The sequence below is a fragment of the Anabrus simplex genome, chromosome 1, assembly GCF_040414725.1.
Source record: "Anabrus simplex isolate iqAnaSimp1 chromosome 1, ASM4041472v1, whole genome shotgun sequence".
Classification (NCBI taxonomy): Eukaryota; Metazoa; Arthropoda; class Insecta; order Orthoptera; family Tettigoniidae; genus Anabrus; species Anabrus simplex.
In genome coordinates, this window is record NC_090265.1 from 382,260,211 (window position 1) to 382,288,160 (window position 27,950).

The window sequence follows — 27,950 nt, forward strand, 5'->3', positions numbered from 1 at the left end:
TCGTTATTCGAACAAATCTATCGGTGCTACTTGTGTCCGACTCCTTGGCTGCATGGTTACCGTTGAGGCCTTCGGTTGAGAGGGTCCCGGATTCGATTCCCGATCGGGTCTGGGATTTTAACCTTAATTGGTTAATTAGTCTGGCTCAGCGGCTGGACGTTTATGATATCTTCAACGTTAAAAATCATTTTAGGTAGGGCCTCGGACAGGCAGGATGCAGGTCGCCTTCAGGCCGTCTACTAGGAAAAGACTTGCACCAGGACTCTCCGGAGGCAATACGATATTAATTAATAGTGCTACACATGTGGTAAGGAAGCTCATGGCGCGGAACAGTGCATACCTCCAAACACGTGCTCTAACTGCCCTGGTCTTCATTCCTTTCGAGAGACAGAAACTGTCCTCTCTCTCTCAGTGAGCAGAAGATCCCTGCATGGTCTTTCATACTGAAAAGTGCGCAGTAAGTTGGAGTCCATGAGTGCTCAAGACAAAGACATAGATTAAACCGCTATATCACAGAGTCTTTCAAGTTCTTCTACACCTGTTAAGATCGCTGCGCCCAAGGTGGCAGTTACTCCATTGAGTAAGACCGCCAAGAGTAAAAGTCCGAATGTGGGTTAGACCGCAACCAAGGCAACCTTTTCCCGGATTGACATTAGTTTGTGCAGTCGTGTACTTGTTGCTCTGTTTTGGTGGGATGTACCTGATGACATTTATGGCACTGGCCATTTTCATATCGTTCTTACTTAGTTGAAACGAACACCCTCAGTAAATTCTGAAACGTGCCTATTGGCCAGAGTACATACATTTAGCTGTCTTTAACAACCAGAATAGCCGAAGCGTAGACGATGATATGACATATATCACACAAGTTATTCTTGCTGCTGCGGCTGAGGAGTCTGTTTCATACTTCTCCAGGAATCTTCGACGTAGACTTGTTCTCTGGTGGAACGATGAAATATCAGCAGTTATAAAAGAGCAAAATCGCTCTCACGAACACGGTCGAAGGCGGCCTACTGTGGCTATCTCCGTGCTAAGCCGAGTTCTTACCCGACAGTGTAAGAAAGCTTCATGGGAAAGGTATGTGACGTCCATCACCGTCATCTCAAACTTGGACTAAACTCCGATGTAGAGTATTTCGGGCATACGAGAACCATTTATGAACCAGGAATTTCCATTGTGCGCTGTATCGTCAGTGAACCACCCATGTTGCTAATCATGTACCAAGTCACTTTGCGAATGTATATGGTTCGGAGAATTACCTTCCACAATCCCGTGTTCTAAAGGGTGAGGCAGAACGCCATCATCTATGCTTTGCATCTCGCCCTTCATACTACGCATTATAACGCGCCCTTTACGCAGTGGGAACTCCGGAGCAAATTGGCGCTTTGAAGGCACGTCTCCTGGACCCGATAACGTTCATAATCAGATGTTGAAAAATAGCCAACGTTATTGTCTGTGTAAGCTGTTTGAGAGGATGATGTATCGACGACTTTTGTGGTGTCTGAATACCAGCGTGACTTTCGAGCTGTTCGCTCCACCACTGACCACTGGTATGCCTGGAGAGTCCTGAGCTTTATTTTGGGGAGAATCGCTCTTCCTGTACCGGTAGTAGATACGTACCGATCTCTTGCACTATTTTTCTATATTAAGTTATCGTGAGAGCCGCACGTACGTCAATTAAAAGTCAAATATTGCAAGAAACTCAATATTTTGCGGTTTCTTAGCGGCACAAGCTGGACATCTGATTGCACGGTGCTCCTGCGTTTCTATAGGGATCATATTTTATCCACATTAGACTACGGGAGTGTAGCATGTGGATCAGTACGTAAAACTGTTCTTGTTGAACTGAATAGCGTCCACCACAGCGGAATTAAGCTGTCGACGGGAACTTTCCATACAAGTCCCATGACCAGCCTGCTCGCCGAGGGCCGTGTTCCTCCTTTACGCATGAGACGCAAGCAACTGCTGTTGTCATACGCTGCAAATCTACGACAGATGTCACTTCACCCAAGTTATCCTTGCGTGTTCCATCGGTTCGGGGTTCTGTGTGCTGCTTATCCATGAGCAACGCAGGCGTTCGAATACGCTTGGATAGCATTTACAGTGTTTAATGCACCTTCTGTTCCTAGCGCTTAGTAACGTGTCTCCGTGGATATAACGTCGACTTGACATTAATCTGGATTTGCATTCCTGCCCAAAAGCTCACATAAACGCCTTCATTAATCGGAGGCTTTCCATTGTAAGTCGGTATCCACAGTCAACTGTGCTATAGACGAAGGGCAGGAGGGAAGGTGGGTTGTTCGTTCAGTCAAGAATAATGGATTTCTCTTTTCTATACCTGAAAACTGCAGTGTGTACACAGCGGAGCTTTATGCCATCTTGGAGGTTTTGCGGCACGCTCTGTCCGATGAACACCAGAATTTCCTTGTGTGCACTGACTCCATTAGTTCGTTGCAGGCTATCGTAACATGCTTAGCGCAATACACCCTGATACAACTTGTCCACAATTTGTTGGCCAGACTGTGGAAAATAAGCACTAGAATTACATTTGTGTGGCTTCCAATCCACATGGGTATAGCGGGAAACGAGTTAGCCGATCAGGCTGCCAAGAAAACAGTCGCATTGCCCCCGTTGCCTTACAAGGTTCCAGCCATGGATATACGTTCTCAACTGAGACATTACTTATTAATGCGCCGCTGAGAAGAAGGGAGACAGGTCGTCCCTCTTTCTAATAAGCTGAGAAAGATTAATGTAACAACGAAAGTATGGGAGACTTCCCTTCACCTCTTCTGGAGAGAGGCAGTGGTATTTTGTCGTCCTCGGATCGGTCGTGGTATAGCAACACACAACTAATTACTGAAGAGAGAGAACCCTTTGGTGTGTACTTGCAGGAACCATCTGAAGGGGACTGTAGTACACGTCCTTTCGGATTGCGCGGACTTGGGTATCTGCGCCGTAGTCTAAAACTTACGAGTACTCTCTTCCTTGTTCTACGAGATGCTTTATGAGAGATAGTGGTCTTTTCTTAATGGTTTTAAGAGTGAAATTTTTATCATAGTTAGTTAAGGCGCTGGCTTTCTGAGCTCAAGGTGGCAGCTTCTATCCTCGCTCAGTCCGATGATATTTGAAGGTGCTCAAATATGTCAGCTCATATCGGTATATTTACCGGCACGTTAAAGAACTCCTGCGGGACAAACTTCCGGCACCTCGGTGTCTCCGAAAATCATAAAAATAAGTGTAATGAACGTAAAAAAGCAGTACATTATTATTTTATCGTAGTTATTTTTTAAATTCTTGTTTTACTGTAAACTACACTTTCATTCTCTTGACAATGTTTTTATAAATTGGTTGTGTGTTTTATTTTGCTTTTAGCTTTTAATTTAAATCGATATACATGATCCTACTTTTAAGAATGCCTTATTTAATTTGTTTTAATCATTTTATCGAAATAAGGCATTGTGATTTACATCCCTCGATTGGTTTTAAATTCGTAATAATTTTATCCTACTCAGTGGGTAAATTTAAATGATACTTTTAACACATCATTTCATTTTGTCTTATACCATCAGGGGTCGATGTCTGAGATGTTAGACCCTTTAAACAACAACAACAATCATCATCATCATCATCATCATCATCATCATCATCATCATCATCAGTGACGCCTAGGCTATGTATGATAGCTGATGGCAGACCTGTTGCGGATCCAAACAGCCTTCAGATTGAAGACTCGACATACACCTACAAGACGTAGGCCCTATGACTTCACTGTTAGTCGTTAAACGTATACAGGCTATATAATAGGCTTTTGTATGGAACACAGCACACTTCTCCTCTTTTCTTCGTGCAGATTTTACGATTGTAGCTGGACTAAGCGGCTTAGAGTGCTAGTCTCCTGAGCCCAAGTTGGCAGGTTTGATCTTGCTTCAGTCCAATGGAATTTGAAGGTGGTCAAGCGCCAAACTGGTGTTAGTATATATACTGGCCACTTAAAATAACTTCTTTCCGGCAGCTTGGCGTCTCCGAAAACCATACAGTAGTTAGCGGGACGTAAAAAATAAAACAATAATAACAACATACATACATCTACATTATAGATTGTACGGCTATCTGGCTAAATGGTTAGCGTGCTGGCCTTTGGTCACAGGAGCCCGGGTTCGATTCCCGGCAGGCTCGGGAATTTTAACCTTAATTGGTTAATTTCGCTAGCACGGGGGCTGGATGTATGTGTCATCTTCATCATCATTTCATCCTCATCACGACGCGCAGGTCGCCTACTGGAGTCAAATCAAAAGACCTGCATCTGGCGAGCCGAACTTGTCCTCGGACACTCCCGGCACTAAAAGCCATACGCCATTTCATTTTTTTCATTATATATTGTTATGCCTTTTAGTGTTCACTCTGCAAGTCTCTATGAATTTGTCCGTCGCCACAATCCTCTACTTGTAACTAGTTCTGAGGCCTCGTTTAGTTCTATACCGCTTATCCTTAAATCGTTATAAACTGAGTCTGACCATTGTTGTCTTGGTCTCCCTCTACTTCTCTCACCCTCCGTTACAGGGACCATTATTCTGCCTAGGTAATCTATCTTCCTCCATTCGCCTCACATGACCCCACCAACGAAGCCGGTTTATGTATACAGCTTCACCCATGGAGTTCATGGAGCTTATCCTTTATCTCTTCATCCCGAGTACCCTCCTGCCATTGCTCCCACCTACGTGTACCAGCAATCATTCTCGCTACTTCTGTTACTTCTTTTTTTTTTTGCTAGGGGCTTTACGTCGCACCGACACAGATAGGTATTATGGCGGCGATGGGATAGGAAAGGCCTAGGAGTTGGAAGGAAGCGGCCGTGGCCTTAATTAAGGTACAGCCCCAGCATTTGCCTGGTGTGAAAATGGGAAACCACGGAAAACCATCTTCAGGGCTGCCGATAGTGGGATTCGAACCTACTATCGAATCTGTTACTTCTAACTTATAACATATCCCGAGCCCACACCCAGCTTTCACTCCCGTAAAGCAAAGTTGGTCTGAAAACAGACCGATGTAAAGATAGTTTTGTCCGGGAGCTGACTTCCTTCTTACAGAATACCGTACTGTTGATCGCAACTGCGAGCTCACTGCATTAGCTTCGCTAGACCTTGATTCAATCTCGCTTACTATACTACCATCCTTTGAGAACACACAACCTAAATAGTTGACATTATCTACCTGTTCCAGCTTTGTATCCCCAATGTGACATTCAAATTTCTGAGATTTCTTACCTATAGACAACAATTTAGTCTTGCAAATGCTAATTTTCATACCATACTCATTGCAGCTATTTTCAAGTTCCAAGATATTAAACTGCAGGCTTTCGGCACAATCTGCCATTAAGACCAAGTCGTCAGCATAGGCCAAACTTCTTACTAAATTTCCCTCCGTGCCACTTAATACCTTTCAGAAGATAATCCAAGTAAACCATGAACAACAAAGGTGAAAGATTACAGCCTTGTCCAACCCCTGTAAGTCCCTTGAACCAAGAACTCAGAACTCATTCTACCATCAATTCTCACTGCAGCCCAATTATCAATATAAATGCCTTTGACTGATTCTAATAATCTACCCTTAATCCTATTATCCTCCAGTACGACGAACATCTTTTCCCTGGGTAATCTGTCATATGCCTTCTCTAGATCTACGAAACATAAACATTAATGTCCATTTCTCACGTAGCGTTTTTTAATTATCTGGCGCATACTGAAAATCTGATCCTGACAGCCCTGTGGTCTGAAACCACACTGGTTTCAATCCAACTTCCTCTCAAACACTGATCATACCCTCCTTTTCAAAAACCAAATGAACATCTTACATGGTATACTGATCAATGATATACCTCGATAGTTGTTGCAAACCTTCCTGTTTTCTACTTTTATCCAGTCAGAAGGTACCTTACTAACACTTCATGATAATCTTATAATAGACTAATAATAATAATAATAATAATAATAATAATAATAATAATAATAATAATAATAATAATAATAATAATAATAATAATAATAATAATAATAATAATAATAATAATAATAATAATAATAATAATCGTAATCATCATCACCAAGCTGTACGTTGCACTAACTAGGCTACTTATACGATATTTAGAAGCTGATAAGCTGGAATTTTGTTCCACAGGAGTTCTTTTACGTGCCGGTAAATGTACCGACACGCTGGCGTATTTGAGCACCTTCGAGTACGACCGGACTGAGCCGGGATCGAACCCACTAACTTGGGTCTGATCCACTCTAGCCGGCAGATTTTTCTTTTTTCTTTTTGCTAGTGGTTTTACGTCACACCGACACAGATACGTCTTATGGCGACGATGGGATTGGAAAGGCCTAGGAGTTGGAAGGAAGCGGCCGTGGCCTTAATTAAGGTACAGCCCCAGCATTCGCCTTGTATGCAAATGGGAAACCACGGAAAACTATCTTCAGGGCTGCCGACAGTGGGATTCGAACCCACTATCTCCCGGATGCAGGCAGATTTTTCAAATAGGCCTACTATCCTCTTGGAATACACATTTTAAGACTCGTATGATTACAGTCTTCCTCTGATTGAGAGCTTAGATAATACTTCCAATGCTACGCAAACAACTAATTGGCATGCTGACAGAGGAAGAAAATCGGTTGAATATAAATGATATTTGTTAGTATAAACTGTCTTTAATGTATTCTTTTTACGGTGGAGTGGGCAAGGTCATGGCTATCTTTCCTCATTTATGTTTTCTTCCTTTTATCTATCTATTTAAACGTCATTCTAACACAGGTTGGTTTTCATTGACTCTAGGATATGACTGGGAATATAGCGGCCGTCGCCTGAATTGAGGTTCAGTCGCTTATGCAAAAAAGGGAAATCTCGACAAAAAAACAAAACAGCACCAGCATACCATATGAATTATTATTTCCTCCGGTAAGTCACTGCGTTTTAGTTTTTCTTCTTCTTCTAGTTCTTCATCATATTTCATCGATGATCCATGTAAACTATGAACAACAAAGGTGAAAGATTACGGCTTTGCCTAACCCCTGTAAGACTCTAAATGTTTCTTAAGCCAAGTTTTATGGCCAAATGCTTTTCCTGATGCCAATCCTATTCAGAGGGAAATTTTCACTAGTGTGCGTTTCTGTAGTGGTTGGTAGTGTGACTTGTTGTTTGAAAATGAGGATGTGTATTAAGACAAACATAAACACCCATCCTCCGCGCCGGAAGAACTAACTTACGCAGATAAATTCTCCGGCCCCGGAGCCCACAGAATCGAAGAGCAGTACGCTGACCATTCTGCCAAAGAGCTGGACTTTTCAATCTCGTTTAATGTAGCAACTAATTCATTCTCATCTGCATTACGTGTCCCCTCATCGACAGGCCGTTATTAGTAATACGTTATGCTGATCATGACACCACGAGGGCGAATGTGACTACGCTCCTCTAATTTATCTGTTTACTTTTTCTTAGCCAACCCTTACTTTTTCTGATTTTTTTCGGCTTTTCCATTATTCTTTTTCATCCATAAGGAGGGAGACCCAGCTTAACAAAGAAAAAAAAGGTTAATATTCATTCGATTGTTAAAAATGCTACAATTGTTGTTGACAATTGCTGCACACATCCCAGTATTGGCATGCTTCCTGGCAACCAGAAGCAACTTCAATACTTTCAGAATTTTAATAATTTTAATATTTTAAAATAAAATGTTCAAATTTCCCGCCTTTTTAACAATATATCACTGTTTCCATTATAAATTCCAAGTTTATAAGAATATTCGTGCTTTTCCTTTTTTAAAGTGTGTATCAAACCTCAAGCTACAAAATGAACCTCAATCATTAGAATAGACTGTGATTTGGATTTTTGTTGCGGTTTTATTCCGAGAATGTTATATAAAATCTAATTTAAATCCTATTGATTGAGTGAGGTACAGATTGTAGCACAACACATGGGAGGAAACTCTGAAAAAATCATAATTATCCGTGAAACAGTAAGAGAGTTATGAAGGAAACCGTGATATATTGTTAAAAATGCGGGAAATTTTGAACATCTATATATATAAAAGCAAGTCGGGCTGGAGCGATGTATATATAAATATTTAAAAATGAAAAAAGACGTGAATTAATGAGGCACTTCCAGAAATCTCAGAAATTTGAAACTTGGTACGGAGGAAACTGATGCCCCCAGGATCCCTAGAAAAATCGGAAATTCTCAAAATTCCCTGAAGGGGGCACGCTGGGGGGGCTCAAATTTTGGGCTCAGCATAAGAACACAGTCGTATAGTATATCCAAAACGATAACCTATAGGTTTCGTGAGCTTAAAAATTTTCGAGAATTTCCTCATTTTTATCCCCTATCCCCCCAAATCAAAATGGCGGCACAACCTGCCAAACGAAGTAGACATTTGAAATTTGGTGAAATTATAGCTTTTGGTCCCTAACCGACGGGAAAATTCCAAGATGTTCAAATTTTTCACTTTTTACCCCCCAAAGATATCGAAATATGGAGGCAATTTTAATGACTGTGCAGACATTCCTTTTGAGCTATTTTTTGGCTAAACGGTAAGTCGTATCACAAAACGGATGGCACAACGTCTCTTCAATTCGGAGTGATCTACAACTTTGGTCCTGTGACATTTTGTCGTATCTCTCTCCCTTATACGTTAAATTTGGCCGTATTTCTGGATTGTTCGTAAATTTGGTGATTTTTACAAGTATATTTCATTGTTTGACACACTTATAAGAATGATAGGATCATCACGTTGTGTGCGCACATTGGCACGATTATGGGACATATTTGTACCAAATTTCATGATTCTAGCTTATACATAAGTAGGCAAAAAGTAATGTAAAATGTTAAAAATGCACCCAAATTTCACCCTATTCAAAATTTGATCTCAATTTACCCCCTTAATATGGGAGATACGAGGAAATGGTTTAGAAACAAACATGTAGAGCAATAAATGAGGCGTCTGATGGTGCAAACCGTTTCTTAATATCATAAACCGTTTAGGAGATATGAATCTCAAAGTGGAAGTCTGCACTTTTCAACGTGCTCATGCTTATCCGTCATCTATATATATAAAAGCAAGTCGGGCTGGAGCGATGTATATATAAATATTTAAAAATGAAAAAAGACGTGAATTAATGAGGCACTTCGATTTGTCTTGCAGAAGGCAAGGGATCATGCAGTTTTGTTCGAAAGTCCCCTACTCTATTGAGTTTGGCTTTAGGCCAGTGTGCCCGCCATTATAAACAAATGTTCTAATCTAAAATTTGACTAGCATTAGGCATAGTGGCCTGCTATTTTCATGGAAACTCACTAATTCTGTGTGACTGGCAGTATGTTGGCTAGCAGCAGTAAAAAGGGACTGTCATTATAATGATAACTGCACAACTCAATTTTAACTGGTGGTAGGGAAGTTGCCTGGTATTATAATAAAAACTCCTCAACTGTGACCGGTCTGTAAGTAGGAAATGGGTCTGCCATTGTAACTAAAACTCCCCAAATCGATTGTGACCGCGCAGTAGGCATTGGGGCCTGCAATTATAATGTAAACTTGCCAACTCGATTGTGAATGGCAGTAGGCAAGTGAGCCTGGCGTTATCATCACAACTCCGCAACCCTCACTTTACATTGGAAACAACGTATGTGGACCTCCCCATGCTATTTCTCGGATAAGGCTAAGAGACATGCAATTTTAAAACAATCTCATTTGCTGCACGCACAGTATTTACGTCGATATCCGTATACAATGTAGAATACCGTAGCGAAGCACGGGTACATTTGCTAGTTTTATTTTAAATTGTTATAATTAGAATTTGGACATTATTGAAGTTGCTTCTGATTACTCTGAAGCATACCAATCCTGGGATATGTGCAGTATTTGTCAACAACGTTTGTAGCATATATAACAATCGAATGGATATTGGCCTATTTTCCCCGTGTTAAGCTAGGAATCCCCCCTTAACCGATACTGCCATTCTCTGAAGGATTAACAGAATTATTAACGCAAGTAAGCAGTTTAAAAAAGCATGTATCTGCATTAGTACAAATTCAAAAATACTATTATAGATTAATATGAATGTTTTTTAATTGTTAGGAATATATGGGTTACTTAAAATTAAGTCTTCAGTTTATTCAGAAGTGTTAATATAATTCCAGATGGATTAAAACGAACTTTTCTGCATTTCTTGAACATGTAACTGACCATGAGAAAAACAGTCCTCTTTCAAATCCACCACAACGTACAGTATTTATACGTTTGACCATGTGTATTGTTGATTGTAATTGAAAATTATATCTTTACTGGAAACTGTAGTCATTTTAAAGAAGCTAATATGTCAGAATTTTGGGAATGCGATGTGTGTGAGCCAATTGTCCAGCTGTAGGCCCGGTGAGAATAGTAACATCAATGGCGTTGTTTCTAAGCGCTTTGGCCTGTAATCTAGTCCCATCGCACGTACTTTTAGGGTCAATATTTTGCAGAAAAGTTATTGGAAATCAAACTTCCATTTCAAGGCAATGTGCTGGAAGTCCAGGGCGATTTAGGGAATTCAGAATCTCCTATGGCTAATGAACTGTGTCTTCTAAATTTATGACGGTATCTGTTGAAGAAGGTATTTTCAAGTCACCGATATTTTTTTTTTCAAGATTTCTCTACTGATATGGTTAACAGAGGCATTTCTTACCGATACGATGGCTCTTTGGCACATCCAAGTATAATCGTTTCAAATTAACCTTTCTGTGTTAGGAAATAGTATTTTTAATACTAACTCATTCTTTGTTTCCTAACTCGCTACCTATATTAATTAGTCCATTTTCTTCAGATACTTCGCCATCAACTACTTGTACGGCTTACTCGAAAAAACTGGTCCTCTCGAATGAGATCGCATTTTTGTTCTTAATGTAATGATTTGAATTGAAATAAAAACTGGAGAGGATTTTAAACATGCCTTGATTATGTCTGCTAGGAGCGCGCAGCAGTGAGCTCGCATCCGGGAGATAGTGGGTTCGAACCCCACTGTCGGCAGCCCCATTTTCACACCAGGCAAATGCTGGGGCTGTACCTTAATTAAGGCCACGGCCGCTTCCTTCCCATTCCTAGGCCTTTCCTATCCCATCGTCGCCATAAGACTATCTGTGTCGGTGCAACTTAAAGCAAATAGTAGATTATGTCTGCTTTAGTTCGTTTGGGAACTGCAGGGGAAGTCTGTCGAAAGTCTTCAGCAAAGTCAAACGTAACACCACCCATTGTTCTCTCCAAAATTTCTGAGGTCTTTGAAAGACGGGCCTATAGCTTCAGTATGCGATCTATGGCTCATTGTACATTCACCCCACATTATTAAAGCAACTTATTAAAGAACTTTACCTAGTCCACATTGTGAATTGTGCACATAGCTTCGTGTTGAAGTGAAACATTGGATGTAGAATGGGTTGTTTATCTCCACTAATAACAATGACGTGGGGCCTCCAGAGAGGCCGGGTGCAGGTCTCTCGATTTGACACCCTACAGGCGACCTGCGCATCTGTGAAGATAGGGCCCAACCTAAGATGCAATATAATGCTGAAGACGTCATAAACACCCAGCCCCCGAGCCATAGGAATTAACTAATCCCCGACCCGACTTTGAACCAAAAGCCAGCATACTAACCATTTAGCCATGGAGCCGGACTTCTCTCCACTGAAAAGTGTAGCTGGTATTCAGGATGAAGCCACTGCTAAAGCAAGTTTTCCTGTTGATAGGACTTTAGCGAGGATTACGTTCTTCTAGAAATGTTTTGCCTGTTCCACCATGTGTGTCGATGAACAAACTTTTGCCTTCATTACTTTTCTCGCTATTTATTATGATGTCATAAGCACGTCGTTGGTCCGGTACTAAGTGTGGTAGAGTATTTAAGACGAAGTGATTCTGTTGGTTGGCTCTCTTGGTGTCGTCTATAAAGGATTGATTGACTCTCCCGGTTCGACGAGGGGAGACCAAAATCTGCCTAAGTTTCTCATTTAACTCAAATAATTTATTTTCGATTTGTATGAGGCCTTCATTCATGGTAATATCTGCTGAGGAGTATAAATTGTTCTGCTGCAACATTCTGCGTCGATTGTGCTCACAAATGTTTTCTCGAAAAGCGGATCAGACGGTTGGCAAACCAACAAAATGATCGCGAATAATTAACTGCGTCTGCCTCTGTGGTGTAGTGGTTAGTGTGATTAGCTGCCACCCCCGGAGGTCCGGGTTCGATTCCCGGCTATGCCACGAAATTTGAAAAGTGGTACGAGGGCTGGAACGGGGTCTACTCAGCCTCGGGAGGTCAACTGAGTAGAGGTGGGTTCGATTCCCACCTCAGCCATCCTGGAAGTGGTTTTCCGTGGTTTCCCACCTAACTTAAGGCCACGGCCGCTTCCTTCCTTGTCTATCCTTTCCAATCTTCCCATCCCCTCACAAGGCCCCTGTTCAGCATAGCAGGTGAGGCCACCTGGGCGAAGTACTGGTCATCATCCCCAGTTGTATCCCCCGACCCAGAGTCTGAAGCTCCAGGACACTGCCCTTGAGGCGGTAGAGGCGGGATCCCTCGCTGAGTCCAAGGGAAAAACCGACCCTGGAGTGTAAATAGATTACGATACGATACGATACGATAATTAACTGCATCTGCCAAGTATACTCCCAAGGTCAACTTCTTTGCAAGATGCTTGTTTTATAATCTTTACTTGGCCCAAGGTCCTACACCGCTGGCTGCGCAGTAGCGTGTGACTGGGGAAGAGCTGTCCATGCGCGTATCGCCATGTTGCGGGCACTCCACAGTTCGCCGAGGATATCGTAGTAGCCTATGGAATTCGTGCATTAACTTCAATTACGCACGAATGAAAATACTTGTCGACAGGTTATTTTTATTCCTGCGATACAGCATAACACCGTAAGAAAAGATGTTCATTAGATACATCCAAAATAAAATGTTTAAAAGGTGCCGCTTTAGAAAGCAGAAGATCCGTACGGAAATGTTGCATTCCAAGCATCAGGGAAACTTAGCTATTCCCATGTCCTAATTCATTAATAATAAATGGCACAGCCTACACCGACTAACGTGAATACACGCAATAAATATACAAGAATCAAGACGGTAATAACACGAAAATGATACTTATGCATACAAACTGAACACATTTGCATTGTTATTGAACATATCTCCACAAATCATTTGGATAGGTAGCCTATAAATAACAGACGTAATAAAACAACATTTAGAAAACTGAATAAGAAGACTTCAAAATACACTACTATTGATAGTAAATATATACCTACGTAGATAAACACATGTCTTAAAATTAGAGAACACTCTCCAAAAACAGAAAAACAATGTATACCAGTACATTAAATTAATAATCGTCAAGAAAGAATAAGTAGGCTTACTATAATGATCATGTTTGTAACTGATTTGTTTGCATATTCGGAATAGACACATGCAATTAAATCCTAGACTCGGCAGTTAAGCTTTCATGAAGATACCAAGTCATTTTCAAATCACAGCAGTTTACAACTTCAGTATGATTTACAGATCATGAGGAGAAAAGTAATCTTTACCTGTGACTTACGAGACTGGAGAACATCAATAAACCATCAATTCTTTCAATATTTATAGTATTTACAAACAGTTGTATCAAAAGCAAGAATCTGTAATAATGGCAAAACGAAAACCTGTGAAATAGAATGATTTCTATGAAAGTTACATGGCAGATTTTTCTTTCTGATGAGTAATCACAGCAGGTATTATTCAGTATTATGAACAGATTGTTGGAAAGGTACATGACTGCAGAAATCAGTAAAAAAAAAAAAAAAAAAAAAGAGCTATGCCCAGTGTACACCACAAGTAACTTTACTTACTTTACTAATTCCCATCTGAATGAATTTTTTTCTTATTATTATTTCCAGGATATGAAATAGTATATCAGGATGAGTATACCTTCAATTATTATTTCTATATGGTTTGGAAAATAGCTATCTAAAATCTACTGCGATATGAGATTTTTATAGGCCTATGTTTTGTGGGGCTTTCTGCACTAAAATTACCTGGACCTGAGGGCTGGTTCGAGGTTCACTCAGCCTACGTGATTAGAATTGAGGAGCTATCTGACGGTGAGATAGCGGCCCCGGTCTAGAAAGCCAAGAATAACGGCCGAGAGGATTCGTCGTGTTGAGCACACGGCACCTCGTAATCTGCAGGCCTTCGGGCTGAGCAGCGGTCGCTTGGTAGGCCAAGCCCTTCAAGGGCTGTAGTGCCATGGGGTTTGGTTTGGTTTGGTTCTGCACTAAAATAATTGTGCTCAGATGAAATGCACTGTGTAACAGTGCTGACTGAACTGCTACATGGACTGGGATCTATGGTGTTATTCTGTTGATTTGTCCCTCCAAAATCTAGCTTCCTTTTTAAAATCCTACAGGGAGCCTTTTCAGTCTAAAAAAAAATATAGGCCTATTGGGTCTACCATAAGCAAAACCTTATCATTGATGAAAAAATAAAAATAAAATGAATACAATATCTAATCCAAATTACTTGACCTGCAAGAACCTTTTATAGGTTATCTGGAAAGTCAAACAGTTTTGGCACTGAATCATCTTTCAGAATTTTGTTTCCTTCAGATTGCTAAAAACTTGCTTCTCTAAAGTGAATTGAACATAGTCTGTGGGAATAAGTTGGAACAAACTTGTCTCTTTTAAAGGCAACAAGCCACTTCGACAGAAGTTCAGGCTTATTCAATGGAAATCTGTAAGCAATATGTCTAAAAATTATAGCCATGTATTAGAAATCAAAGAAATGTATATATTTCTGTCTCCTCCTTTTTTTCTCAACCATTCCTGGTACAATGACAGAACATTCTCCCACTGAACTATCACAAAATATTCGTCTGCTACATAAACAGAACCTCATGTGATATATTTCAGAACAGAGTAGTGGAGCCAGCAATCATTCACATTTCACTACATTATTTTACATTTTGAAAATATTCTTCCTGAAAAAACTCATTTCACTAGTGCTACTCTACCTCATCATTCTAAATGTATCTAACAACGAAAAGAAAACCTAGCTTAGTTTAAGTTTCTCTGAATTAAATATATTTTTACCAGTTGGTTAAATTTAAGGGAGGAAAAATATATCATTTAGGATGCAAAATTCCCTCTCATACTATTCTCATCTTAAATACCAACATTAGGCCTACTGATTTTATAAACTCGAACTGAAAGGAGATTTTCTGAGCACAAATCAAAAATGTGTTCTAACTTTTCTATTACAGGAACATTATGATTCACATAAGGAAGAAGGTAAAGGAACTTGAATATTAACAGTTAAACAGGTAGTTTGGTTAGTGTTTTCTAGTGCAAAGTAGGAGTCGGCCTAGTAAAATTTCTCTGGAACAGCATATTTAACAATCCTTTTATTATAAAGGTGATGTGAAAACATGGATAATGGTATCAAAAAGTCATTTTTCTGATAATTGTTAATAATCTGAAGCCATAATTTGACCTAAAATAGATGGGTTTACCAAGCATTATCGATCATATTTTTCGGATTCTAGGCCCGTGTTTATCGAAATTTTAATACGGGTACGCAGTCTGTAAGAAAATGTGCGCTTTTTCAGAATAGCTGTTTAATTCTTAAGAATTGTCCCTAATTGAAATAAAAAAAACACCAAGAAAAAGAAGAAGAAGAAGCCTAAACATTGAGAATGCCACGTCCATACATCCCTGAATCCACCACTCTATAGCTCATTCTCGATTATGGTAATTTTATAACATTTAAATTTCTACTCACTTGTGAAAAGAAATCCCAGTTCCTTTCTGATACCGATTTGTGCGATTGAAAGCTGCACAAGAGGTCACCATCGTGAATAGTTCTCCACTCCGCACTTACGGCTCAACTTAGGCCTACTCTCCTTTAACATAGCCGTTCAATGTGAGCTCGCACTTACCACTAAAAATAGTTGCCAATACTATAAATTATCACTTTATCACGTAGCACAACCACAGATCCGCTAACCGATAGGAATCACCATGAAAAGCACACAAGAAACTGTAAACATCACCACGTGATAACCATTCATTCAAAACTGAAGTGCCCGCAACTTGGCGATGCGGGAAGATATTCAGTTTTCCGCATAGCACCAGCACGCTCTGTGAGTCTAGATAAGTATTATTAAAGTCTTTGACTTGACCATTGGGCAGGCCGTAAGTCTTCGAAAGAAGATGGACCACGGATATGTTGTAGTAGCACTTTTAGATGAAAGCATTCGGACTAATTGAGATGGATACTGTACAATCTGCCAAGTGTAGAGTCCTTTTAAATGCTGCGATGTCCTTCGACGTCTTGTCCACGATTACATCTTGAGAACTTACTATTGGCCCAGGTATAGTATTGTGATACTTCGCGATATAATAAGGTTTTTCAAAGTGATCCGTTCTACATAGTTTCAAAAATGACTTAAGAGTTGTTGTGGGTGATGTATCGATTTTTGCTGGAGTGTATCTGCCGTAAAATACACCCTCTGACCATTTTCTAAACGGACTGCCAAATGAACAACTGCTGGATGTATTTCATGAATGTGAAATTCAACTACTCTCAAAACATCCTCCAAAATACTAATGTATCGGCCATTTAAATGTCTATCTCACTATGTTTACTTTCTACTGAAACCGCTGCTACTTGTGAGTAGTATGTAAATATGCCTGTAAATACGGTAACTGTATATAAGCACACTGTGTAGAATGTAATTTTATATTTGTATATTGTAATTTTAAATGGTGATGGGGGCACTTTCGTGTATGTGGGACTATGCCCTTTCTCCATTCACCATCCATAAATTGTACCTACAATTGGTGGAAAATAAATAAATAATAATAATAATAATAATAATGATAATAATAATAATAATAATAATAATAATAATAATAATAATAATAATAATAATAATCCCATCATCTATATATATATAAAGTAACTTGTCCTGACTGACTGACTGACTCATCATCGCTGAGCCAAAACTACTGGACATAAAGGAATGAAATTTTGAGGATACATTTATATTACAATGTAGGTGCTAAGGGAGGATTTTTTGATATTCCGTCGCTAAGGGGGTGAAAAGGGGGGTGAATTTTTAAAATGAGTATATCGATATCTCGAAACTTTAAAAGTTTACAGATGTAAAAATTGGTATTTAGATTCTCCATTAAAAATAAAGAAATACGTATTTTTTGTTTTCGGAAAATCCCACTAGGAGGGGTGAAAAGGGGTGAAAATGGGTTGAACGCCTTTAGTGAGGATACTTATATCTCAGAAACTGAAGTCATTACAGACCTGAAAATTGGTATTTAGAATCTCCTTTAAAAATAAAGAAATACGTATTTTTTTGTTTTTTGGAAAATCAAATTTATGCGGATTAAACAGGAGTGACCAATGGGGTGAATATTTAGAAATTTTTAAAATTAGTGTATCTATATCTCAAAACTTTAAAAGTTTACAGATGTAAAATTTGGTATCAAGAACCACCTTTAAATATTACAAAAACACGTATTTTTTGTTGCTAAGGGTGTGAAAAGGGGGGTGGTGAATTTTTGTATGAGGATATCTATATCTCAAAAACTTAAAAGTTTACAGACGTAAAACTTAGTATTTGGAATATCCTTTAAAAATAAGGAAACACGTGTTTTTTGTTTTCGCAAAATCCCATTAAGGGGGTTAAAAAGGGGAAAAATTGGTTGAATACCTTTTATGAGGATACTTATATCTCAAAAATTGAAGATGTTACTGACATGAAAATTGGTATTTGGAATCTCCTTTAAGAATCTCCTTTTGTTTCTGAAAATTCCAATGAATAAGGCCTGAACGGGTGTGAAAAACGGGGTGGAAATTTCAAAAATTATTTCTAGGACTACAGTATATCTCAGACACTTAACATGTTACAGACTTGAAAACTGATACTCCTGTAAAAGTAAAGAGACGTAGATAAGTTTTTTCGAAGAAAATCACTTACGGGGAACAAAAAAGGGGGATGAATTTTTAGAATGAGAATATCTACAGTATATCTCAAAAACATAACATGTTCACTGAAGTAAAAATTGGTATTTTAATTCCTTTCAAAAATAAGAAACACGTATTTTTTGTTTTCGGGAAAACACTTGGGGGATGGGGAGGGGCGGGTAGAAAGGACTGAAAAGTGGGTTGAATTCTTCGTAATAGGATACTGATATCTCAAAAACTGAAGACGTTACAGACGTAAAAATTGGTGATTGGAATCACATAAAGAAATGCATACTTTTTGTTTTTGGAAAATCCACTTAGGCGGGGGTGAAAAAATTGAAAAATTAGTTAAATTATTTGCATGAGTCTACTTATATCTAAAAAACTATAGATGTTGCAGACATGAAAATTGGTGTTTTTAATCCCCTTTAAAAGTAAAGTAACACATATTCCTTCGATTTCGGAAAATCCAATTAAGGGGGTTAAAGAATTGAAAAATTTATTGAATTATTTGCATGAAGATACGTATACCTTATGAAAACTAAAGTTGATTCAGACGTGAAAATTGGTATTTGGAATCTCCTTTAAAATAAAGAAAAGCGCATTTTAGGGGGAAAATAAACTTGGGGGCGAGGGGTGAAAAATATTTGAATTCCTTTTATGAAGACAAATATCTAGAAATCTGAAGATGTTACAGTCGCAATAATTGGTATTTAGAAGCTCCTTTATAAGTAAACACGTATTTTTTTTTCGGAAAATTCACTTAAGGACGGGGGGTGAAAGGAAGTGAAAAAATTCAGTTCTCTTAATATGGATACCTATATCTCAAAAACTGATGGTTACAGACGTGAAAATTCGTGTATGTAATCTCCTTTAAAAATAAAGAAACACGCATTTGGATGGAGGAGGGGGAAATCAACTTGACGGGAGTGGGGTGAAAAAGGAGTTGAATTCTTTTTGTGAGGATACATATATCTCAAAAAATGATGTTACAGACGTGAAAATTGGTATTCGGTATCTCCTTTAAAAATAAAGAAACACGTCTTCTTTTGTTTTCGGAAATCCACTTACGGGGGGAAATAATTGAAATATTCGTTGAATTATTTGTATGAGGATACTTATATCTCGATAAAGATGTTACAGACGTGAAACTTGGTATTTGGAATCTCCTTTAAAAATAAACACGTATATTTTTGTTTTCGGAAAATTGACTTGGTGGGGGGAAGGGGTGAAAGTAAGTAAAGAAGGAGTTGAATTCTGTTATGAGGATACTTATATCTCAAAACCTGAAGATGTTACAGACGTGAAAGTATGTTTTTTGAATCTCCTTTAAAAATAAAGGAACACATATTTTTTTTTTGTTTTCGGAAAGTCCCCTTAAAGGGAGAGGGGTGAAAAAATGAAAAAAAAAGTTGAATTCATTTTATGAGGATAATTATATCTCAAAAACTGAAGATGTTACAGACGTAAAAGTTGGTACCGTATTTTGAAACACCTTTAAAAATAAAACACGAACTGTTTTTCGGAAAATTCACTTAAGGATTTGAAAAGAATTGAAAAATTGGTTGAATTTTGAAAATGAGTACCGGTATATTTGCAGTATAGGCCCTATGTCATAAACTTAACATGTTACAGACATGAAACTTGGTAAAATACAGGAACACGTACTTTTTCTTTTCGGAAAAGGCACTTAACGGGGGATGAAAATAAGTGAAAAAAGAAGTGAATAATTTTTTATGTGGATGCTTATATCTCACAAACTGATGATGTTACAGACGCGAAAATTAGTATTTGGAATCTCCTTTAAAAGAAAAGGAACATGTGTTTCTTTCTTTTTCGGAAAATGGGAAGGACTAATAAAGAGGTTAATTATTTTTATGGGGATTCTTATAGCCTATCTCAAAAACTGCAAATGTTACGTCGTCGAGATAAATATTTGGAATCTCCTTTAAAAATAAGCACATTTTTTCGATTTAAGAGAAGACTGTTTCTCATAATTATGTACAGTTCTATGTTGCATGGTCATTTCAGCCCCAAAAGGCAATAACACAAACGTGGTTTACAAGGAGTTTGCGGGGTAAATGAAACTCAATTTGTCGGTGACCGTTTATACATTAGGGATTTTCAGATAATATCTTAGTACAGTACCGAGAAACAATTACTTTTATTATTTTACGAAATCCACGCGAGCGAAGCCGCGGGTAACTGCTAGTTTTATTTATATAATTACATATATACTTAATTTCCTGGAACGAATGGCAGTATTCAACCTTGATATAGGCATTAAAGCTCCTACATAATACTAGAGAATAAGGAACAATCCATCCTTTATCTACTGCGATTTGATTGCCTCGATAGGTCGAGGTCGCCGTCATTCCGCCATCAGCATGGCGCGCCGGTACACTGTGTTACAGTCTTCTCCAGTTTGTGTTTCAGCCAACAAATCGCGAGGATATTTTTGAAGCAAATTCCACTAATCATACATGGGGAAGCAGATATCCTGATCACGGTTTGACAGTTCAGCTGATATTAAAAAGTAGGCCCTATACTTCATCGTGTTGTATTTTATTTTATTTCGCAACCATCATCATCATCATCATCATCATCATCATCATCATCATCATCTGTTTACTCTCCAGGTTCGGTTTTTCCCTCGGACTTAGCGAGGGATCCCACCTCTACCGCCTCAAGGACAGTGTCCTGGAGCTTCAGACTCTTGGTCGGGGGATACAACTAGGGAGTATGACCAGTACCTCGCCCAGGCCGCCTCACCTGCTATGCTGAACAGGGGCCTTGTGGGGGGATGGGAAGATTGGAAGGGATAGGCAAGGAAGAGGGAAGGAAGCGGCCGTGGCCTTAAGTTAGGTACCATCCCGGCATTCGCCTGGAGGAGAAGTGGGGAAACCACGGGAAACCACTTCCAGGATGGCTGAGGTGGGAATCGAACCCACCTCTACTCAGTTGACCTCCCGATGCTGAGTGGACCCCGTTCCAGCCCTCGTACCACTTTTCAAATTTCGTGGCTGAGCCGGGAATCGAACTCGGGTCTCCGGGGGTGACAGCTAATCACGCTAACCACTACACCACAGAGGCGGACTTTATTTCGCAACCACAGGAGAATGTGCGCATGCAGTAACTAAATGTCACTAAATATGGTATTTTTGGAGTAACAGTTTTTCTTTTCATATTAAGGTTAAATTATCGTGCCACAAAGTCCGACTCCATGGCTAAATGGTTAGCGTGCTGGCCTTTGGACACAAGAGTCCCGGGTTCGATTCCCGGCAGGGTCGCGAATTTTAACCATAATTGATGATTTCACCTGGTACGGGGACTGGGTGTATGTGTCGTCTTCATCATCATTTCATCCTCATCACCATCTTGCGAGCCGAAGTCCTCGGACACATCTCGGCACTAAAAGCCATACGCCATTCCGTTTCATTTCATTTCATTTCTATCAAAACTTGTCTGACAAGGAAACAGTTCGCAATTTATATCAGGCCACTGGGGGGGTCGCATGTAAAAATAATGAAGAAATCCGCCCTGCCCAAATGTATTACATTGTATTTTCTCGTGCATGTATCTTGGCGATCCAGTAAATGTTAAAGGCAATATGACCAGTACCGAATTTAACTTCTGCAACACCTCTGGGCCCAAATAACTTTGCGGTCCCCTTCCTTAAACTTGATAAGCAAAAAATTTTCAATTATTATTATTTTTGTATAATGAATAAAGCAATACAGCATAAGGTCTCCAAGCCAAAATATCAAACATTAATACCATTAAATAATAAAAATGGTAGCCTCTTAATGTTATTAGCTGCCACCCCCAGAAGCCCGGGTTCGATTCCCGGCTCTGCCACGAAATTTGAAAAGTGGTACGAGGGCTGGAACGGGGTCCACTCAGCCTCGGGAGGTCAACTGAGTAGAGGTGGGTTCGGTTCCCACCTCAGCCATCCTGGAAGTGGTTTTCCGTGGTTTCCCACTTCTCCTCCAGGCAAATGCCGGGACGGCACCTATCTTAAGGCCATCCCCCCGCAAGGCCCCTGTTCAGCATAGCAGGTGAGACCGCCTGGGCGAGGTACTGGTCATCCGACCCAGAGTCTGAAGCTCCAGGACACTGCTCTTGAGGCGATAGAGGTGGGATCCCTCGTTGAGTCCGAGGGGAAAACCAACCCTGGAGGGTAAACAGATTAAGAAATAAATAAAATAAATAAATAAATAAATAAATAAATAAATAAATAAATAAATAAATAAATAAATAAATATAAGAAGAAGAAGAACTAACTTGCTTGCTTGCTTGCTTATCCGACGCTACAGCCCTGTGTGAGCCTTGGCCTCTTCTACGATAGTCCGCCATCTACCTCGATCCTGAGGGGCTGCACTCCATGGGCGGATGTTCATTGCCCTCAGGTCGGCTTCAACTTCATCGCTCCATCTATTACGGGGCCTTCCTTGTCGCCGTCTTTTATCTACTCGGGATTTAACTACTTTTCTTGGCATTCGATCTTCCTCCATTCTTTTCATATGACCAAGCCATCGCAATCTCTGTGCTTTAATAAATCTAACTATATCCTCCTGGTCTAATATGTTTTGTATTTCAGTATTCATCCTTATCCTCCAACCATTCTGGTGTTGAATTGGGCCATATATTCGTCTAATAATCTTTCTTTCAAATATTCTTAATTTATTCGCATCATCAACTAAAAGGTTCCAGGCTTCTGAGCCATATGTCACTACAGGTCTAATAAGGATCTTATATATTTTGAATTTTGTAGGTTTAGACAATAGACGAGATTTAAATAATGTAAGATTTGCATAATAGGTCCTGTGTCCAGCTATTATTCTACGATGTATCTCCTCACTTATTATATTATTGTTTGTTAACATGGTTCCCAAATACTCAAAACTTCGTACATTCTCAAAATTATGCCCATTTATTGTCAGATTATCTTGACTTCTTCTGCCCTCTATAACAGTCACATGCATATACTTAGATTTACTGTCATTCACCTCCAATCTCATCCTTTTTCTGCTTCCTCCATTTCAAAAAATATTTCCTTCAAATATCTATCATTCCTGGCCATTAACACTACATCATCCGCATACGCACAAATTTGTTTAGATTTATATACAATATTTCCGGTATCCATTATTTTTTCAAAGACTTGGTTAATTGCCAGATTAAACAAAGTAGAGTGCATCACCTTGTCTGACTCCTGTATTAAGAGCAAACTCATTTCCAATTCTTCCATCCACCATCACCTTTGCCCTTACTTCTCCTAAAGTGATTCTGATCATCCTAATCAGTTTCTGTGGTATTCCTATCGTCTCCGTATATTCATGTAGCTTATCGTTGTATATACTGTCAAATGCTTGTCTAAAATCTACAAATAACATATGTAGATCTATATTATGCTCATAGCATTTTTCCATCGTTTGACGTACCGCGAATATTTGATCTAATGTACTCATATTTCGCCTGAAGCCACACTGTACTTCATCCAATCTCTCTTCAGCATATGGAGTCAGATATTGTAATAGTATATTTGAAAATACTTTATAGATGATATTCAGTAATATAAATCCCCTATAATTAGTGCATTCGTATTTATTTCCCTCCTTATATATTGGGAAAATTATTCCTGTATTCCACTCATCAGGTATCCGTTCTTCCTCCCAAATCTTAATAATCAGTTCATGTACCTCTTGTGGCATTTCATTGCTACTATTTTTATTCAGTTCACTTGCTATTCCGTCTTTTCCTGCTGCTTTAATTTTGCAATAGTATTCTCTACATCTTTCAATGTGCATCCATTTATCCATTGTTCTGGCCCACTTTGCTCCATATGCCTTTCACTTTCTTCCACCTCTTCTCTTTCCTTGTTAAGGAGCTCTCGGAAGTATTCGGTCCACTTTGCACTTATTTCCTCTTCATTCTGTAATAGCTTGCCTTCTTTCTTCTTACAGCCATTCAATCTTGGCTTATACCCCTTCCTGAAATAATTAATTTCATTATAGAATTCCTTTGTCCTCTTCTGTAACCTTTGTGTCTCTATACTCTCTAGTTTCTTAATCATCTCTCTTTTCTTCTTACAGATGTTATTAGCTTCACGTCTGCATTTCTCATACTTTTCCCTATTTGACCTTGTATTTCTCTGTAACATTTTTTCTCTTGCTGCATTCTTCCTTCCAATCGCTTCCTCACACTCCATATCAAACCAAATATTTATTTTCCTTTTAGCTATACCCAGTGTTTCTTGTGCCGCATTTTGTATGCACTTTTGAACTTTTGCCCACCTTACCTCTATTCCAGATACTTGTCCAATCGTCTGTAAAGTATTATTCATTTTTGACTGAAATTCTTGTTTTCCTCCTGGTTGCTGTATTTTTTCCCAATTCCATTTCCTTCCGTAGGTTGTCTCCTCTGTCCTGTTGCCAATTTTTGTCTCACTATTGCTTTTACTAAATAATGATCAGAATCACAGTTTGGCCCTTCGCATGTCCTTACGTCAATAATGGATGCTGCATGCCTCGTAGTCACTAGTACATGATCTATTTGATTTACTACTGTGCTTCCTGGCATCTTCCACGTTCCTTTATGTATTTTCTTATGATCAAAGCAGCTGCCTTTAATTATAAGACCACTCGTAGTTGCAAACTGTCCCAAGTGAAAACCATTCTCATTTGATTCTTCATGTAGTGTATATTTCCCTGCTATTGATCTCATACACTCTTCCATTCCCACTTTGGCATTAAAATCTCGTAAAATAATAATCATGTCATATCTTGGTCCCTCTTCAACGGTTTATACTAACTCATCATAAAATTGTCCCTTCCTTTCATCATCTGCATCTTCAATTGATGCATGTGCTGATATAACAGGTATGTTCCTAAACTTCCCCTTAATCCGAAGCTTACGTATTCTATCTGAGATCGGTTCAAATCATATTACACTTTTCTTCAATTTCCCATGTACTATAAATACCGTACAGAACTGTCCTGTTCTTTCTTCCGGCCCACTGTAATAGAGGTTATAACCTTTCTTTTCAATACATCCTTGCCCTTTCCATCTTATTTCCTGAATCGCTACTAAGTCGCATCCAAATCTTTTTGTTTCATTTACTATTTCTTGCATTTTTCCCGGTTTCAGCATTACTCTTACAATTCATGTCGCCATGTTTATATCCGCTTTCCTTACTCGTGTCCTTTTCCTAAGCTTTTGTCGTCTTTGATTTCCGTCCGGTTTTCTCGTAGAAGTTTTCTGAACAATGCTTTTTTTACAAGGTGAGGCCGTTATCCCCACGCTCAACCCTATCCACTGGCTGGGGACATTGATTTTGGAGCATCCTACTCCTAGACAGGTTGTCTTCACGTGGAGTCCCGTCTACCCCGTCTTACATACTCAACTAATTGATGATGCTTGTTGTTTTAAGGGACCTAACATCGAAGGTCATCGGCCCCCTCAACTAATTAACCCCAGTGAGGATGGGTTGCCCCATCCGCCTTTTCCACCATTCCGAAGGTCTCCTCTGCTGGATCCGCCGTTAAGGTCTTCGCTCGTAACCCTGGGCATGGGTTCCACGTTATACCCCGTGGGACTGGGTCCCCACCTGAACTTAGTCATCCTTTTACACCGGCCTACTGGAGTAGAGGATGCCCACCCCCGCAACGTGGATGCGCCAGGCAGGAGTTACTCAAGTGGAGAATAGGGAGCTCGATACCTGCAGTCGCTTAAGTGCGGCCAGTATCCAGTATTCGGGAGATAGTAGGTTCGAACCCCACTGTCGGCAGCCCTGAAAATGGTTTTCCGTGGTTTCCCATTTTCACACCAGGCAAATGCTGGGGCTGTACCTTAATTAAGGCCACGGCCGCTTCCTTCCCACTCCTAGCCCTTTCCTGTCCCATCGTCGCCACAAGACCTATCTGTGTCGGTTCGACGTAAAGCAACTAGCAAAATAATAATAATAATAATAATAATAATAATAATAATAATAATAATAATAATAATAATAATAATAATAATAATAATAATAATAATAATTCTAACTTACAGAAGAGACGGCTGTCAACTCTGCACTACCCCGTCTTTTAAACATTAACGCGCAATCACTATGCAAGTTGGAATGCTCATGTTCCCTTACCCGCCTGCTTTCCGTGCTTTCAATCGCTGAAGCCAGTTGTTACAAATTGGCATATCCCTCCAAAAACTTTAGAGGGAGCACAAAAACAAATCTTTGGCTGCAGGAATATCCAGATATTCACGTTTCGTAATGTCTCCATTTAAAAGCTTTCTTTCAAACAGCACTTTTGTCAGAAATCGCTAATTATCTGGACACCTCCACATAGAATTACAGAAAATGGCCTGATTCTGTTTCACTCCACTTTTAGCATAGTAGTCTCTAGTAATGTTATTCATAAGCCAAAAATATCTTCCATTGGTACTAGATAATCTTTAAAGATTTTTACTTACAGTTCCAAAAGCAGACCAATAGAAACGCAACTAAAACTGGGCGTTCATTCATCAAATTCTCTGTGCCGGTGCCTTCGTTTTTATTTTTGTCGACTGCATGAGAGGAAGTTGTATGAGATATATTTTTTATCCTGAGGAAAAACAAGTCTAATTTTGGTGTTCTGCTAATGTGGGAAAATTTGCGCCACTTACCGTAATCATTTTCGACCATCCATCTAGTGTACGTAACACGAAAAACGCTTAATTAATAAAACTCTCACTAAATGGATAAAAATGGCTTTCGTTTTCACGGACTTTTCCGGAACTCTTGGTATTATGGGAAATTAGTGGCCTCCTCGATTCACTCAACACCACACGGTTGTCTCGAGGTGGCGTCGATTTACCGCACGCTTGACTAAGTTGCAGCCCGAAGTCATCTCAATACCGTCCGATTCGTTGGCTGAATGGTCAGTGTACTGGCCTTCGGTTCAGAGGGACCCGGCCTGGTCGGGGATTTTAACTTTCAATGCTTAATTCTAATAGCTCGGGGGCTGGGTGTTTGTGCTGTCCCCAACATCCCTGTAACTCACACACCACACAAAACACTATCCACCACCACAATAACACGCAGTTACCTACACACGGGAGATGCCGCCCACCCTCATCGGCGGGTCTGCCTTACAAGGGCTGCAACCGGTTAGAAATAGCCACACGAAAATATTATTATTATTATTATTATTATTATTATTATTATTATTATTATTATTATTATTATTATTATTATTATTATTATTATTATCTCGATACCAGCACGCAGAACCGAGGGGGCTGTGTTTCAACATTGTGTCGGTATTTCTAATATTATCGCCGACAGCCACATAAGCGGGAGATAACTTCCGTTGTTCATGTTAGGAGCTTTCCCTTTTGAGTACTACAAAATTCGCGCACTATAAAAGCCCGTTTTCAAACTATTTGACCTTTTCATTTTTGCCACCCCATAAATTTGCCACCCTGGTGCCTAAACACGGCTCTGAATACCTACTGACCAATATTTCCGGCAACAACAATTTGGTCTTAGTTTATCGCAACCGGACGAGTTGGCCGTGAGGTTAAGGGCGCGCAGCTGTGATTCTGCATCCGGAAGATAGTGGGCTCAAATCCCACTATCGGCAGCCCTGAAGATGGTTTTCCGTAGTTTCTCATTTTCACACCAGGCAAATGCTTGAGCTGCACCTTAATTAAGGCCACGGCCGCTTCCTTCCAGCTCCTAGGCCTTTCCTATCCCACCGTCGTCATAAGACCTGTCTATGTCGGAGCGAAGTAAAGCCACTAGCTTGTTTATCCGCATAGTTTACCGCGTCTCGTAGGTGAATATAATTTTCTGCTCTTAGTTTTGCTTCGTTTCTTCGGATGTAATCTAGCCATTCTGTGATCATTTTTTGCTATTTTTGCAGTACTGATTCAATAAATATCTAAAAT

The 27,950-nt window shown here is 39.5% G+C and overlaps 1 protein-coding gene across 3 annotated transcripts in view; it reads right to left on the minus strand.

Annotated features, from left to right (window-relative positions):
* The window catches only part of LOC136856815 (odorant receptor 82a), a 344,377-nt gene that overhangs the window by 124,160 nt on the left and 192,267 nt on the right, over nt 1–27,950 (minus strand). For 2 of the 3 annotated variants that reach the window (XM_067134949.2, XM_067134946.2), the window contains exon 1: nt 15,822–16,092. The exons of the other annotated variant lie outside the window; for it this stretch is intronic. In XM_067134949.2, coding sequence (XP_066991050.2) covers nt 15,822–15,892 — 71 coding nt within the window. In that variant the 5' untranslated portion in view covers nt 15,893–16,092. Of the gene's footprint in view, nt 1–15,821; nt 16,093–27,950 lie in introns of those variants that run through there. 3 annotated transcript variants of the gene reach the window in all.